Here is a 14,989-nt window from a genome sequence, read left to right on the forward strand (position 1 = left end):
CCCTTTCAGAGGGACATGGATCAACCCTGTGCTTTTTGCCCATGCTGATCTCTAAACCCACATAGCCCTGGTTTACTCTTTCTCAGCCTTTGGTAAATCCTCCCCATCTTTCAAGTCTCAGCTCATGTTTCCACTTTCTCTACAGAGACTTTCCTAGCCCCTTTTTCCAATGAACAGGAGTTAGCATGGTGAAGTGGAAAGAGCAGAAGCTTTCAAATGACCAGAACTGAGTTTGAATGCTCGATCTACCATTTGGACCATCACCCCTCCCCCCTTACTTTAAGCATCAGTTCTCCCATCCATTAAATAAGGATGATACTATTTGTGACACAGGATTCTTTTAAGGATTAAATGAGATTGGATCTGTGAAAGCACTTAGGACAGTTCTTAACAAATAAGAAACATTCATTACATGTTTATTCTTTCCCTTTTACACCCAGAACCTTTCTTTGAATGAACTAAATAGTACTTCTATTGCTGAAGTAACATCCAAGTGAAAAGTTGCAATATGAAAAAGTGTGTCTTTTCCAAAGGATTTGCTGCCTGAGGAGCAATGTTATCCAACAGCCTCTAACATAGAACTTTGTATCAGAAGGATCAGTGTTGTTGGTTGAATGAATAAGCTCCTGAACTAATTGATGAAAAATTGGAGAAGTAGTAAAAGGCAATAACATTTAACTCAGAGAGGAAAGATTCCTGGGTATGAGCTGGGAACACTCATAGGAAGGGCTGACATTGAAAGCAGGGAGCCCCTCACATTTCTTCTACTCAGAACTGTAAGCAAAGACTTAAAGTTCTGGGAAATGGCTGTGTGTGTTTTACTGGGGATTGAACACTTGGGTGCTCTACCACTGAACTATATATACCCCAACCCTTTTTATTTTTTATTTTGAAACAGGGGCTTGCTAAATTGCTGAGGCTGGCCTTGAACTTGTTATCCTTATGCATTACCACACCTGGCAATCAGAGCTGCTTTTTCTTTTTTTTTCTTTTTTTTTTTTTTATTAGTTTTTTTTTTTTTATTTTATTGTAAACAAATGGGATACATGTTGTTTCTCTGTACATGGCATAAAGGCATACCATTTGTGTAATCATAAATTTACATAGAGTAATGTTGTTTGATTCATTGTTATTCAGAGCTGCTTTTTCTTTTTTTCTTTTTCTTTTCTTTTTCTTTCTTTCTTTCTTTCTTTTTTTTTTTTTTTTCATGCTGGGCAAATGCTTTACCCCTCCTCGTCAGAGCCATTTTTAAGAAATAAAGTGAAATTACTTTTGCGGCCATGAGTTCCTTGTCCCTGGAGATATGAGCTGGAAATTCCAAGTGCTTATTAGAGAGATCTTATGGAGAGGAAACTGGACATTGGGCAGACATTGGTAATATGAGATTCTGTTAACTCACTCTTATTCTGCATGGTATGAATCCTGTCGCTTTGCTTCCTGATACTTCAGGTCTTTGATCCTCTTTGTTTTATGTGTAGGTGAGGATGCCTGGAGGTGTCGTGGCTGTGGGGACCATGTTGCTCCGAGTCAGAGGCTGTACAGGACTGTCAACGAAGCCTGGCACAGTTCTTGCTTCCGGTAAGTATGTCTGTCTTCCTTTCTTACCAGCATACTATGGGCTGGGCACTGTTTCATGTATTGGAAAACACAGAAACAACCTTCTGACTTGAGAATCTGAATCTTGGCCAGTGGGCAGGGAGGGCAGGGAGAGGAGTGTGCCAAAGATGACCACCCCTGAAGCTAGGTTCAAGTGAAAGAACCACATATGAGCACCTAGATATGGGGTTGGGGGATGAGAGGAACCCTTTCCATGGTTTCGCCCAGCATTCTCACCTTATGGATAAGAAAACTGAGACCCAGAAAGAGTGACTTTCCCGTGTCTGTCCTACTGATTATACAAGTGCCTCAAGGGTTGTTTTTAGTGCAAGTGGCAGTTCTGGCTCTTTTTCAACACAGGTTCCTACTTTTTGTTGTTAACTTCATTGTAGCTTTTAGATTATTAACTTGGAGGCATCTCAATGTCTTGATAATTACACACATTTTAAAGTCAGATATATATATTTGTTGCTGCTTTTTTTGTGTGTGTGTAGTGGGGATTAAACCCAGGTGTGCTTTCTTTAGCACTAAGCCATTGTGCTATATTCCCAGCCCTTTCTAATTTTGAAATGGGGTCTCACTGAGTTGCTTAAAGCCTCACTAAGTTGTTGAGACTGACCTTGAACTTATGATACTCCTGCCTCAGACCTCCCAAGTCACTGAGATTACAGGTGTACACCACCACACCTGGCTCTGTCGTTCTATTTCCTCATTTAGAAAACAGGGTTAGTGGTTGAGTGCCCCTGAATTTAATCTCTGGTACAAAAAAAGAAAACAGGGTTAACCAGGCCCAATGGCACATGCCTATAATTCCAGCAACTCAGGAGGCCAAGGCAGGAGGATTTCAAGTTTGAGGCCAGTGGTAGCAACTCAGCAAGTCCCTAAGCAACTTAACGAGACCCTGTCTCGAAATTTAAAAATGAAAAATTAAAAAGGAAGGAATAAAATAGGGGTGTCTTAGACTTACTGAATGAAATGATATATGCAAAGCATTTAGTACATAGTAGGCACCCCCATAATGGTTCTTCCTTTTTCCCATCAGATTGGAATCCTCAAGAGTGAGAGCTTGTCTTTGTCTTCCCCGGACCATAAAACAGTGCCTGACCCACAGTCACTCCACATTGTTGGAATGAGAAACTGTCCTCTCTGGAGGCTGGGTGGGCATGCCTGGCCCCATGGTCTCAAGTGGTGGGGCTCTGAACAGGTCCTGAGAAAGAAAGAGTGTAGATAGGCACCATGTGCTATAGATTCCAGCTCCCACACACTGCTCTTGTTGCAAAGCATCCCCTGTGTTGATATCAAATAATTTAGTTGAACTTTAAGCACTCGCCTGCCTGCCAGGAGCTACGTTGGGGGTTGGCCTGGAGAGATCTGACCTCTGAAAGAGCTGGAGAGGAACCAAAATTTTCCTGCCCTTTTAGCTCTAACTCAAATGTCTCATTTTCTCTGTGATTCTGATTGCCTTGGTTCCTCCTCTCTTCACCCCTAGGGAAGTCAATGTTAACTTCTCTGTGACGTTTAGTGTGATAGGAGCAGAGTCTCAGAGCTGTGAGGTTCCTTATATATAAAGCCTTTGGCCAGCTCCTTCATTTTACAGCTGAGGCTAACAAGCAGCATCAGAACCCAGTGAGTTCCCAGAGTGGGTCTTGCCTTGGCATCTAACCTACATGGTCAAATTTGTTTCTGCTTTTTTCCTATTTGTATGAATATTTTCTGTTAGAAATAAGTAGGACAGGGTAGAATAAGCGAATCATTGGATTTTTCTGGAGCCAAAGGACTTTAAAATTTAATGGGACCACCTACTATATTATATAACTGCTTCATACCAAAGATGAAAAGTCTAAAACCAAAAGGATATACTCAGGGTCACTCAGACAGGCCATGGATGACAAGACCTGGCCTTAGAACTCAGGTCTTGGCTCATTTATAGGTCTAGTCAGGGCTGCAAATTAGTGCAGCCACTCTGGAAAGCAGTGTGGAGATTCCTTAGAAAACTTGAAATGGACCCTCCATTTGACCCAGCTATCCCACTCCTTGGCCTATACCCAAAGGACTTAAAATCAGCATACTACAGAGATACAGCCACATCAATGTTCATAGCTGCTCAATTCACAATAGCCAGACTGTGGAACCAACCTAGATGCCCTTCAATTGATGAGTGGATAAAGAAACTGTGGTATATATATATACAATGGAATATTACTCAGCCATAAAGAATGATAAAATTATGGCATTTGCAGGCAAATGGACGAAATTGGAGAATATATCTAAGTGAGATAAGCCAATCTCAAAAAGCCAAAGGACGAATGATATCGCTAATAAGTGGAGGATGACACATAATGGGGGGGAGGGAAGGGTTAGTGTTAGGGTTAGAGTTAGAGTTAGGGAGGGGGGCAAGTATGGAGGAAGGAACTACTGTATAGAAGGTAAAGAGGGGTGGGAGGGGTGGGGGGAAGGGAAAAAATAACAGAATGAATCAAACAGCATTACTCTATGTAAATTTATGATTACACAAATGGAATGCCTCTACGCCATGTACAAACAGAGAAACAACATGTATCCCATTTGTTTACAATTAAAAAAAAAAAAAAGGTCTAGTCAGATGTTAGCCTTCTTAGAGAATTCCTCGTGTATGTGGGAGAGAGAAAAACATACATACAAATGCATGAACATAAAGAAATGACGCATATTAGCACAACAGATAATAGTATAAGAGTACAAGCTACAGAATAAAACTGTCCAGTTTTAAATTCTGGCTCTTCGAGTTACTAGCTGCCCTTGGGTAACTTCCCTGAGCTTCAGGTACCTCATCTATAAAATGAGGATAAGAATGTTATTCATCCCATGTGCTTGTTAGGAAGGATTAAATGTGATGCTCTGTCTAAAGTGCCTACTGTCACATAGAAAACCCTTGATAATCAGTGGTTGCCACTTCATATTATGTTATGAGTGTATTTTCTATGTACACGTATATTTCTACATTTCTCCCTCCCTGCCTCCTTCATACATAAATGGAGCACAACTTTTCATTTCTCTGGTTGTACATAATTTAGTGTCACAACATTCATGCAGTTATACAGGTACACAGGGTAATAATGTCCACTATCTTTCCCACCCCCATGCCCCCTCCCCTCCCTTCACTCCCCTCTGCCCAACCTGAAGTTCCTCCATTCTTCCCTTGCCCCTCCTCCCATTATGGATCAGCATCTGCATATCAGAGAAAACATTTGGCCTTTGGTTTTGGGAGATTGGCTTATTTCACTTAGTGTGGTATTCTCCAACTCCATCCATTTACCTGCAAATGCCATAATTTCACTCTTCTTTAAGGCTGAGTAATATTCCATTGTGTATATATACCACAGTTTCTTTATCCATGCGTCTGTTGAAGAGTATCTAAGTTGATTCCACAGTTTAGCTATTGTGAATTGAGCTACTACAAACATTGATGTGTCTGCATCACAGTAGTATACTGATTTTAAGTCTTTTGGGTATAAACTGAGGAGTGGGATAGCTGGGTCAAATGGTGGTTCCATTCTAAATTTTCTGAGGAATTTCCATACTGCTTTCCATAGTGATTGCACCAATTTGCAGTCCCACCAGCAGTGTATGAGTGTACTTTTTTCCCCACAACCTTGCCAACACTTATTGTTGATTGTATTCTTGATAATTGCCATTCTTACTGGAGTGAGATGAAATCTTAGAGCAGTTTTGATTTGCATTTCTCTAATTGCTAGAGATGTTGAACATTTTTTCATATATTTGTTTGTCAATTGATTTTATATCTTCTGTGAAGTGTCTGCTGAGTTCCCTAGCCCATTTATTGATTGGGTTATTTGTATTCTTGGTGTTAAATTTTTTGAGTTCTTTATATATCCTGGAGATTAGTGCTCTGAGGTGCCTGTGATAAAAATTTTTTTCTTCTATTAGGTGCAGGGTCTCTGGTTCAATTCCTAGGTCCTTGATCTACTTTGAATTGATTTTTGTGCAGGGTGAGAGATAAGGGTTAATTTCATGTTACTACATATGGATTTCCAGTTTTCCCAGCACCATTTGTTGAACAGGCTATCTTTTCTCCATTGTGTGTTTTTGGCATCTTTGTCTAGTATAAGGTAACTGTTTGTATGTGGGTTTGTCTCTGTGTCTTCTATTCTGTACCATTGGTCTGCATGTCTATTTTGGTGCCAATACCATGCCGTTTTTGTTACTATATCTCTGTAGTATAGTTTAAGGTCTGGTATTATGATGCCTCCTGCTTCACTCTCCTTGCTAAGGATTGCTTTGGCTATTCTGGGACTCTTATTTTTTTCAAATGAATTTCATGGTTACTTTTTCTAGTTCTTTGAAGAATGTCATTGGGATTTTTAATAGGAATAACATTAAATCTGTATAACAGTTTTGAGAGTATAGCCATTTTGATAATATTAATTCTGCCTATCCAAGAACACAGGTGATCTTCCCATCTTCTAAGGTCTTCTTTAATTTCTTTATTTAGCGTTCTGTAGTTTTCATTGTAGAGGTCATTCACCTCTTTTGTTAGATTGATTCCTAAGTGTTTTTGTTGTTGTTTTTATGGGTGTTGATTTTATATCCTGCTACTTTGCTGAATTCATTATTAATTCTAGTAGTTTTCTGGTGAAATTTTTTGAATCCTCTAAATATAGAATCATGTCATTGACAAATAGTGACAGTTTGAATTATTCTTTTCCTATTCGTATCCCTTTAATTTTTTCATCCGTCTAATTGCTCTGGCTAGAGTTTGAAGGACTATGTCAAATAGGAGTGGTGAAAGAGGGCATTCCTGTCTTGTTCCAGTTTTTAGAGGGAATGCTTTCAATTTTTCTCCATTTAGAATGATGTTGGCCTTGGTCTTAGCATAGATAGCTTTTACAATGTTGAGGTACATTTCTACTATCCCTAATTTTTCTAGTGTGGGGGTGCTGTATTTTGTCAAATGTTTTTTCTGCATCTATTGAGATGATCATATGGTTTTTATCTTTAAGTTTATTGATGTGGTAAGTTACATTTATTGATTTCCAACCTTGAACCAACCTTGCATCCCTGGGATGAACCCCACTTGATCATGGTGCATTACCTTTTTAATTTGTTTTATAGGCAATTTGCCAGAATTTTATTAAGAATTTTTGCATCTGTGTTCATCAGGGATATCGATCTGAAGTTTTCTTTCCTTGATGTGTCTTTGGTTTTAGTATTGGGGTGATACTAGCCTCATAGAATGAGTTTGGAAGAGTTCCCTCCTTTTTTATTTCGTGAAGTAATTTGAGGAATATTGGTATTAGTTCTTTGAAGGTCTTGTAGAACTTGGCTAGCAATCCTTGTGGTCTGGCTTTTGGTTGGTAGGCTTTTGATGGCATCTTCTATTCTTTGCTTGAAATTGATCTGTTTAAATTGTTTATGTCCTCCTGATTCAGATTGGGTAGATCATGTGTCTCTAGAAATTTGTTGATAGCTTCGAGATTTTCCATTTTATTGGAGTATAAATTTTCAAAATAATTTCTAATATCTTCTGTATTTCAGTAATGTCTATGTGTTTTTTTCCTTTTTCATCACGAATTTTGGTAATTTGAATTTTCTGTCTCCTCTTTGTTAGTGTGGCTAAGGGTTTATTTTATTTATTTTTTCAAAGAACCAACTTTTCATTTTGTCAATTTTTTTGAATTGTTTCTTTTATTTCAGTTTCATTGATTTCAGTTGATTTTAATTATTTCCTGTCTTCTATTACTTTCGGTGTTGATTTGTTCTTCTTTTTCTAGGACTTTGAGATAGAATGTTAAGTCATGTATTTGTTGACGTTTTATACTTTTAATGAATGAGCTCAATGCAATGCACTTTCCTCTTAGCACTGCCTTCATAGTGTCCCAGAGATTTTGATAAGTTGTATCGGTGTTCTCCTTTACCTCTCAGAATTTTTTTATCTCCTCCCTGATGTCTTTTGCTATCCATTCATCATAGTGTGTTATTTAGTCTCCAGGTGTTGTAGTAGCTTCTGTTTATTATTTTATCAATTTCTAATTTCATTCCATTATGATCTATTAAATGTAGGGTATTATCTCTTTTATTATATTTGCTAAGAGTCGCTTTGTGATATAACATGATCTGTTTTAGAGAAGGATCCATGTGCTGCTGAGAAAAAAGTGTATTCACTCATTGATGGATGAAATATTCTATATATATCAGGTCTAAATTATTGATTGTATTATTTAGTTCTATAGTTTTTTTTTTGTTGTTGTTTAGAAGATCTGTCCAGTAGTGAGAGAGATATGTTATAAAGTCACCCAGTATTATTGTGTTGTGGTCTGTTCAATTCTTGAAATTGAGGAGGGTTTGTTTGATGTACATAGATGCTTCATTGTTTGGGGCATAAATACTTACGATTATTATGTCTTGATGTATGATTCCCTTAATCATGAAGGGAAATGGAATGTCCTTCATTATCCCTTCTAACTTTACCTTGAAGTCCACTTTATCTGATATGAGGATGGTAACCCCTACTTGTTTACGCAGTCCATGTGAATGATGTATTTTTTTCCCATTTTTTCCCTTTTAGTCTGTGGATGTCTTTTCCTATGAGGTGAGTCTCTTGAAGGCATCATAGTGTTGGGTCTCTTTTTTAATCCAATCTACAAGTCTATGTCTTTTGATTGATGAGTTTAGGCCATTAATATTTAGGGTTATTATTGAGATAACGATTTGTATTCCCAGTAATTTTGGTTTATTTTTGGTTTTTAACTTGACTTGGTTTCTCCTTTGATTGGTTTTTCCTTTAGTGTAGTTCTTCCCTTTGCTGATTTTCATTGTTGTCTTTCATTTCCTCTTCATGGAATATTTTACTGAGAATGTTCTGTAGTGTAGGCTTTCTAGTTGTAAATTCTTTTAACTTTTGTTTATCATGGAAGGTTTTCATTTAGCCATCAAATCTCAAGCTTAATTTTGCTGGATATAAGATTCTTGGTTAGCATCCATTTTCTTTCAGAGCTTGGTATATGTTGTTCTAGGACCTCCTCGCCTTGAGGTTCTGGGTTGAGAAATCTGTTGATATCTGAATTGGTTTTCCCCTATATGTAATCTTATACTTTTCTCGGCAGCCTTTAAAATTCTCTCCTTATTCTGTATGCTAGGCATTTTCATTTTAATGTGCCTAAGTGTGGATCTGTTGTATTTTGTACATTTGGTGTCTTGTGAGCCTCTTGTATTTGATTTTCCGTTTCGTTCTTCAGGTTTGGGAAATTTTCTGATATTATTTTATTGAAAAGATTGTGCATTCCTTTGGTTTGTATCTCTGTTCCTTCCTCTGTCCTGATAAATCTTAAATTTGGTCTTTTCATGTTATCCCATAATTCTTGGAGGTTCTGTTCATGGTTTCTTACTATCTTCAGTATGTGATCAACTTTATTTTCAAGATTGTATATTTTGGGGCTGGGGTTGTGGTTCAGTGGTGGAGTGCTTGCCTGGCATGTGTGAGGCACTGGGTTTGATTCTCAGCACCACATATAAATAAATAAAAACAAAAGGTCCATTGACAACTTAAAAAAATTATTTTTAAGATTATATATTTTGTCTTCATTGTCTGAGGTTCTGTCGTCCAAGTGATCTAGTCTGTTGGTGATGCTTTCTATTGAATTTTTAATTTGGTATATTGTTTCCTTCATTTCAAGAATTTCCGTTCTTTTTTTTTTTCTTCAGAATCTCTATCTCTTATTAAAGTAGTCTTCCTAGCTGCATTTGCTCCCATCTCTTTATTGAAATGATCTTTTGCTTTTGCTGCCTGCATATGCTCTCTTATATCATCCTTTATCTCACAGTTTATTTTAACTATGTACATTCTGAACTACTGTGCTGTCAATAGGTTCTATTATCCTGCATCTTGGTTTGTGTGAGGCACTTTCTTCCCTTGTTTTTACATGTTTATTTGTGTGTCTGCCCCTCTAGCAGTGTAGATCTGAGGTATTATAATTTCTACCCTATAGACTTATACGTCCTGCAGTTTTCCAATACCTTGCCTTTAAGGGGGAGATCAATGTTAACAGCACCCAATGCAAACAATATTCAGCCTTAAACCAAGTAGCTCCTATTAAGATGTTTACAGTTTCGTTGCAATAAACAGAAATGATGTATTTGATTATTATCTACAATATAAAGAGTAGGTTTGCAAAAGGGTCTACAGTTTCTAATGGTGGACAAAGAGAGAACCAGGGGGGTTTAGAATGTGTTGTTTGTGAGGTAGGAGGTGAGAATATGTTGGCATTCAGTCATAGGAAGTGTGAAAGAGGAATCAAGAGAAGTTGACTGTTAGCAGGAGAAAAGAGAAAAAGAGACTCTGGGGAAATAGATAATTGAGTGGAAACTATAGAGCATGAAAAAAATAAATAAAAGAAAAGAAAAATATAAAACAAAAGAAAAAATGTAAAGAGAAAAGCATATATAACAAAACTGTAATATATATTAAGACATCACAGTCCTCAGTAGCCTGATGCATGAAAGTACTTGGTTTTCAAAAATGTTGGGGATGTGAGAGTGGGAAAAGAAAGAAAAAAAAATCTTGAAGGAAAATTGAACAATTGTTTCTGTTGGAGTTCAGTATCTTCTCTGCTTCCCTTCTCATTTGATAGGTGGGGTTGTCTGGATCTTGTTGGTATCTCCACCCTCAGGATGGTGAAGTTTACTAGGGTGGGAGAGTTAGTCTTGGAGGTGGAACTCCTGGAGGTGGGATATAGCAATTGCTGGGCCCCTTTGGAAGACTGCACCCCAGGAATCTCCTCTGGTGTCCACTTGTGTAGGACCTGGTCTTAGCCACTTTCATTGCCTGTGGCCTCCACAATTCCTGGTCTCTAATTTAATCTTTTTGTGTGTGTGTGTGGTACTGAGGATCCAACTCAGGGCCTTGTGCTTGCGAGGCAAGCACTCTACCAGCTGAGCTATTTCCCCAGCCCCTCTAATTTAATTTAATCTTTAAACTGTATCTCTCCTGCTCCCTCCCTTTCAACTTCCCAATCAGGAACCTCCCCCACCCCCAGCTCCTGAGGGCTGAGCGTAGGGCACCTATGTGCCTGTCCTAGAGAGCTTTTCTGTACCAGGCAGATCAGGACCAGGCGTTGAGAGCTGCGGGCCTGCCATGTAGTTGCAAGCGCTGGGCTGGGTTGGTGGCTAGCAGGATGTTTGGAAACCGGGGATTGGGGAACCAGAGGACCCTGTTGATTGCCACATAGGCAGGACCAGGTGTTAGGTGGATGCCAGATTGGGGAGGGAGTCAGGGAACAGACTGGTATCAGGTCCTAACAAGTGTCACCCAAGTTTATCCTGGAAACCTGGTGGGTGCCAGGCTGATTGACTGGGCAAGCGAGGATCAAGATGCCCTCATACCTTCTTCCAACCTACCAACCCTGTACAAGGCTCTCTCCTGCCTCCGCAGCAAGATGGTGCCTCTCACCTAGCAGGGAAACCTCAAGGCTGCAGAGACCTTGGTGATGGTCTTCCAGGTCCTGGCTGTTGTCCCTTGTTGGTGGCAGCAGCTTCGGCAACTGGTACCATGGTGTTGGGCTTTCAGGCCCAGGCCTGTGTCCCAAGATGGAAGCTGCCCCAACTAAAGATAGTGACGGCAGCAGCGGAGGTAACCCAAGATGGTGGTGGAGGTTTCCCAAGATGCGGCCTCTTTCAAAGATGTGGCATCAAGGGCAGGCGTGTGGTGGCATTGGGCAGCCTGTTAGAGATGCAGCGCTATGGCAGGTGGCTGCCTCCAGGCCCTGTCCAGTGTCCCAAGGTAGAGACTACCACATTGAGGGGGCTATGGCAGTGGCTGCAGTGTCCCAAGACAATGGGGAGCCTGGGGAGTCCTTTATTGGTAGATGGAGCTCTCAGTGCTTCTGCAGAGGTCTGTGGCAACAGGGTGGGAGGGGCATGCAACCTTTTTGTTTTATTTTGAGACAGGGCCTCACAAAGTTGCTGAGGCTGGCTTTGAACTCACCATTCTTCTGCCTCAGCCTCCTGAGCTGCTGGTATTACAGGTGTGCTACACTGCACCCAGCTTCCTGTTTCTCTTATTACACATTCATTGGTTACCTAATGTGGAGCCTCAGGGAGTAAGGGCAACTTTGTACTACCCTGGCAAAATAAGCCAAAAATCATGCTTGTTGGGGAAGTAAAGCATATAGGTTTGGTTTCCTAGTTGCCACTTCATCTTGAGGACAGAACCAGCTCTGCCCAAGGGATATATCTCCCAATTCCTGAGCTTTCCCATGGTAAATTCAAATTGAATAGAGCCTGGGAGTTTTCCCTGGGGAGAATGACTATGTTATAGAGTCAATTTGACTTTTGCCCATATTGGAGGAAAATCTTCAGAGTTGGGAAGAACTGTTTGTCTGACCCCAGATAACTGAGTTATGGGAAACACGGGCATCAGCTTACAGGATTTCTTTGGTGCTAGGGATTGAACCCAGGGGCACTTCACCAGTAAGTTACATCCTCAGTCCTTTTAAAAAGGACTCATTAAGTTGCTGGGGTTCTTGATAAGTTTCTGAGACTGGCCTCAAACTTGTATCCTGCTGCCTCAGCCTCCCAAGTTGCTGGAGTACAAGTGTGTGCCACTGCACCTGGCTCTGAGTAATCTTTTGAGATCTCTTCCACCCTGCTTGCCTCTGCTTCTGATGAACTTGTGTCTGAGTGCATTCCTGCTGGAAGCAAGAACCTCCTCTGTGCTGCTTAGAGAAATGCATTCTTCTTTCAACCCTGGTCTGACCCAGCTGGTCTACAGTTACAATAAAGGAAATTACTTTTCTTCTCCCCTTCCCACACACCTTTGTTTTCCTAGTCACAGGGTGGGGCTGGATTTTGAATGGAGACATCGCTGGGTTGGTCTAAATTCCTCTCCTCGCCTCCTTATACTATCCCATCCCCCCTTTCTGCAGCCATATCTATAATCCTGCCTTTGATAGCCTTCCTCCAGATTCTCAGGTATCCAGAACAGTAGGAAGCCATTTAAGGCTAGAATCAGGGACTAGTAGAGGCCAGCTGAGGAACCTCCTGGAAATAGCCCAGTTGGCAATTGTATATTTAGGCACCTGGCCAAGGTCCTTCTGATCTCCTGGACACATAGCTGACCAGCCCTCCTTCCCCTCCTCCACCTTCCCAACAGACCTGTTTATACTCCCAGTGACTGTGACTTCCTTTCCTTAAACAATGCCATTGATTTTTTTTTTTTTTTTTTTTTTTTTTTTTTTGTGGTGCTAGGGATTGAACCCAAGGCCTTGTACATGCAAGACAGGCACTCTACCAACTGAGCTACATTCCCAGACCTGCAATTGATTCTTGAGTCATGCTCTCTGAAGCTCTCTCAGCCTGGCTTCCTCTCTCAGGGGAGGCCAGGAGAGCAACCAGAGTGTACATTGTATCTGATGTTAAAATGTAGAGCTGCGAGCCAGGCATGGTGGCGCAGTTTTGTAATCCCAGTGGCTTGGGAGGCTGAGGATTGTGAGTTCGAAGCCAGCCTCAGCAAAAGCGAGGTGCTAATCAACTCAGTGAGACCTGATCTCAAAGTAAAATACAAAATAGGACTGGGGATGTGGTTCAGTGGCTCCAGTACCAATGAGTTCAATCCCCCGTACCGCGCCCCCACAAAATGTGGAGTTGTGAATAGCTTTTGGCAAATTGGCAAGCTAAAGAACCTTAACAAGTTTTCTGATCATTGTCTCTTCACCTTCATCAGTAGTTTTTGGCCAAGGAGCAGGGTTACTACTGGGTTTCTTAACTTGGTTCCTACAGCATTATCCAAGGAAAATCTTCAACTCTTAAGGCTCCTGGGAACTGTCAAGGCCTTATTTCTCAGGATTATGAGCAGACTATTTGTACTTTCTCATATAAGAAATGATTGGTAATGTCTATGCTCTGGAAAAGGGCTAATGCTGATAGAAGACTCTGGTCACTTCATCAGGCAGCAAACTATTTCTGCTAAATTTGTGACTACTGGAAGGCCAGTGAAGAAATTACATACTTAGCAACCAGAGACTGGAGTAATGTGCTGGCAGACAAGGTACTTTTCATCTTGCTTATGCCACATTCATTTTCCCACCTTCACCTCCATCACAGGTTTAATAGAATCATAATTATAGTAATAGAAACCATTTCTTGAGTCTGTTGATCCAGACACTGTCCTTGACATTTCACATTCACGCTTTCATTTAATTCTTAAGACAACCTGATAAAAACAATGGACTTCAGTCTGACCTCTGTTTTTTCTCCCTGAAACAAAGTCTTATCCACTTTAAAATTAGAGGAGTAAAGCTGGGCACACGCCTATAATCCCAATGATTCCGGAGGCTGAGGCAGGAGGATCCTAAGTTCAAATTCAGCCTCAGCAATTTAGCAAGACCCTAAACAACTTAGCAAGAACCTGTCTCAAAATAAAAAATTATAAGGGCTGGGGATGTGGTTTAATGGTTAAGTGCCTCTGGGTTCAATCCCTGGTATCAAAAAAAACCCAAAAAACAAAAAAAAAAAAAAACAAAAGAAGTAGTAAGGTTGGGCACAGTGGTGCACACCTGCAATTCTAGTGACTTGGGAGGCTGAGGCAGAAGGATCATGAGTTTGAGGCTTTAAAAAATATGTACCACACTTTTCTATTAATGCAAATTAGTGTTTTCATATTGATTCTGTTTTTTGACTTGCATATCTTTAAAAACAAATTAGATGGTGTGACACATAAAAAAATAGATAAACAGAAATAAAAAAAGATCTGGAACTCAGTGATAGAGGATTCTTGGGTTTAATCCCCAGTACCATAAAAAGGTGGGGGGCAGGGATGAGAGTTGCTTGCTTAAAATTTAGAGCTAGTAAGTCGTTTATTTGGGATTTGAACCTAGGCATTCTGACTCCTTGCTTACAAGTCCTGGCATTTCTGTTTCTTTTTCTTTCTTTCTTTCTTTTTTTTTTTTTTTTTTTTTTTTTGGTGGCAGGAATACTGAGGATTGAACCCAGGGGTACTTTACCACTGAACCACATATCCAGCCCCTTTTTTAAATTTTGAGACAGGGTCTTGCTAAGTTGCTTAGAGCCTCACTAAATTGCTGAATCTGGTCTTAAACTTGCAATCCTCCTGCCTCAGCCTCCCAAATCGCTGGGATTACAGGCATGCATCACCACATCCGATGAGTGTTAGCATTCCTGAATATGGATATGCCATTTAACTTCACTGAAGCTATTTCTTCATCCTGCCTGCCACCCACTAATAGTGTTGGATAATACTGAAGGGTGTTTGTTCAAAGTTTCATGAATTCTAAAGGATCAACAAAAGAGCTGTTAACCCTGATTAATACTGTTTCTGATGTGGGAAACCTGCCCTCTGCTGTTGTACTGTTGTTGTTACATTTACTGGTCTGAGCCTTTG

At 40.2% G+C, this 14,989-nt stretch overlaps 1 protein-coding gene across 3 annotated transcripts in view; it reads left to right on the top strand.

Annotated features, from left to right (window-relative positions):
* The window catches only part of LIMK2 (LIM domain kinase 2), a 72,796-nt gene that overhangs the window by 12,459 nt on the left and 45,348 nt on the right, over nucleotides 1-14,989 (top strand). For 2 of the 3 annotated variants that reach the window (XM_079149707.1, XM_079149710.1), the window contains exon 2: nucleotides 1,479-1,578. In XM_079149707.1, coding sequence (XP_079005833.1) covers nucleotides 1,479-1,578 — 100 coding nt within the window. Of the gene's footprint in view, nucleotides 1-1,232; nucleotides 1,375-1,478; nucleotides 1,579-14,989 lie in introns of those variants that run through there. The other variant, XM_079149711.1, reaches the window with a different exon arrangement.

This window comes from Sciurus vulgaris (genome assembly GCF_902686455.1).
Source record: "Sciurus vulgaris genome assembly, chromosome: 8".
NCBI classification, from domain to species: Eukaryota; Metazoa; Chordata; class Mammalia; order Rodentia; family Sciuridae; genus Sciurus; species Sciurus vulgaris.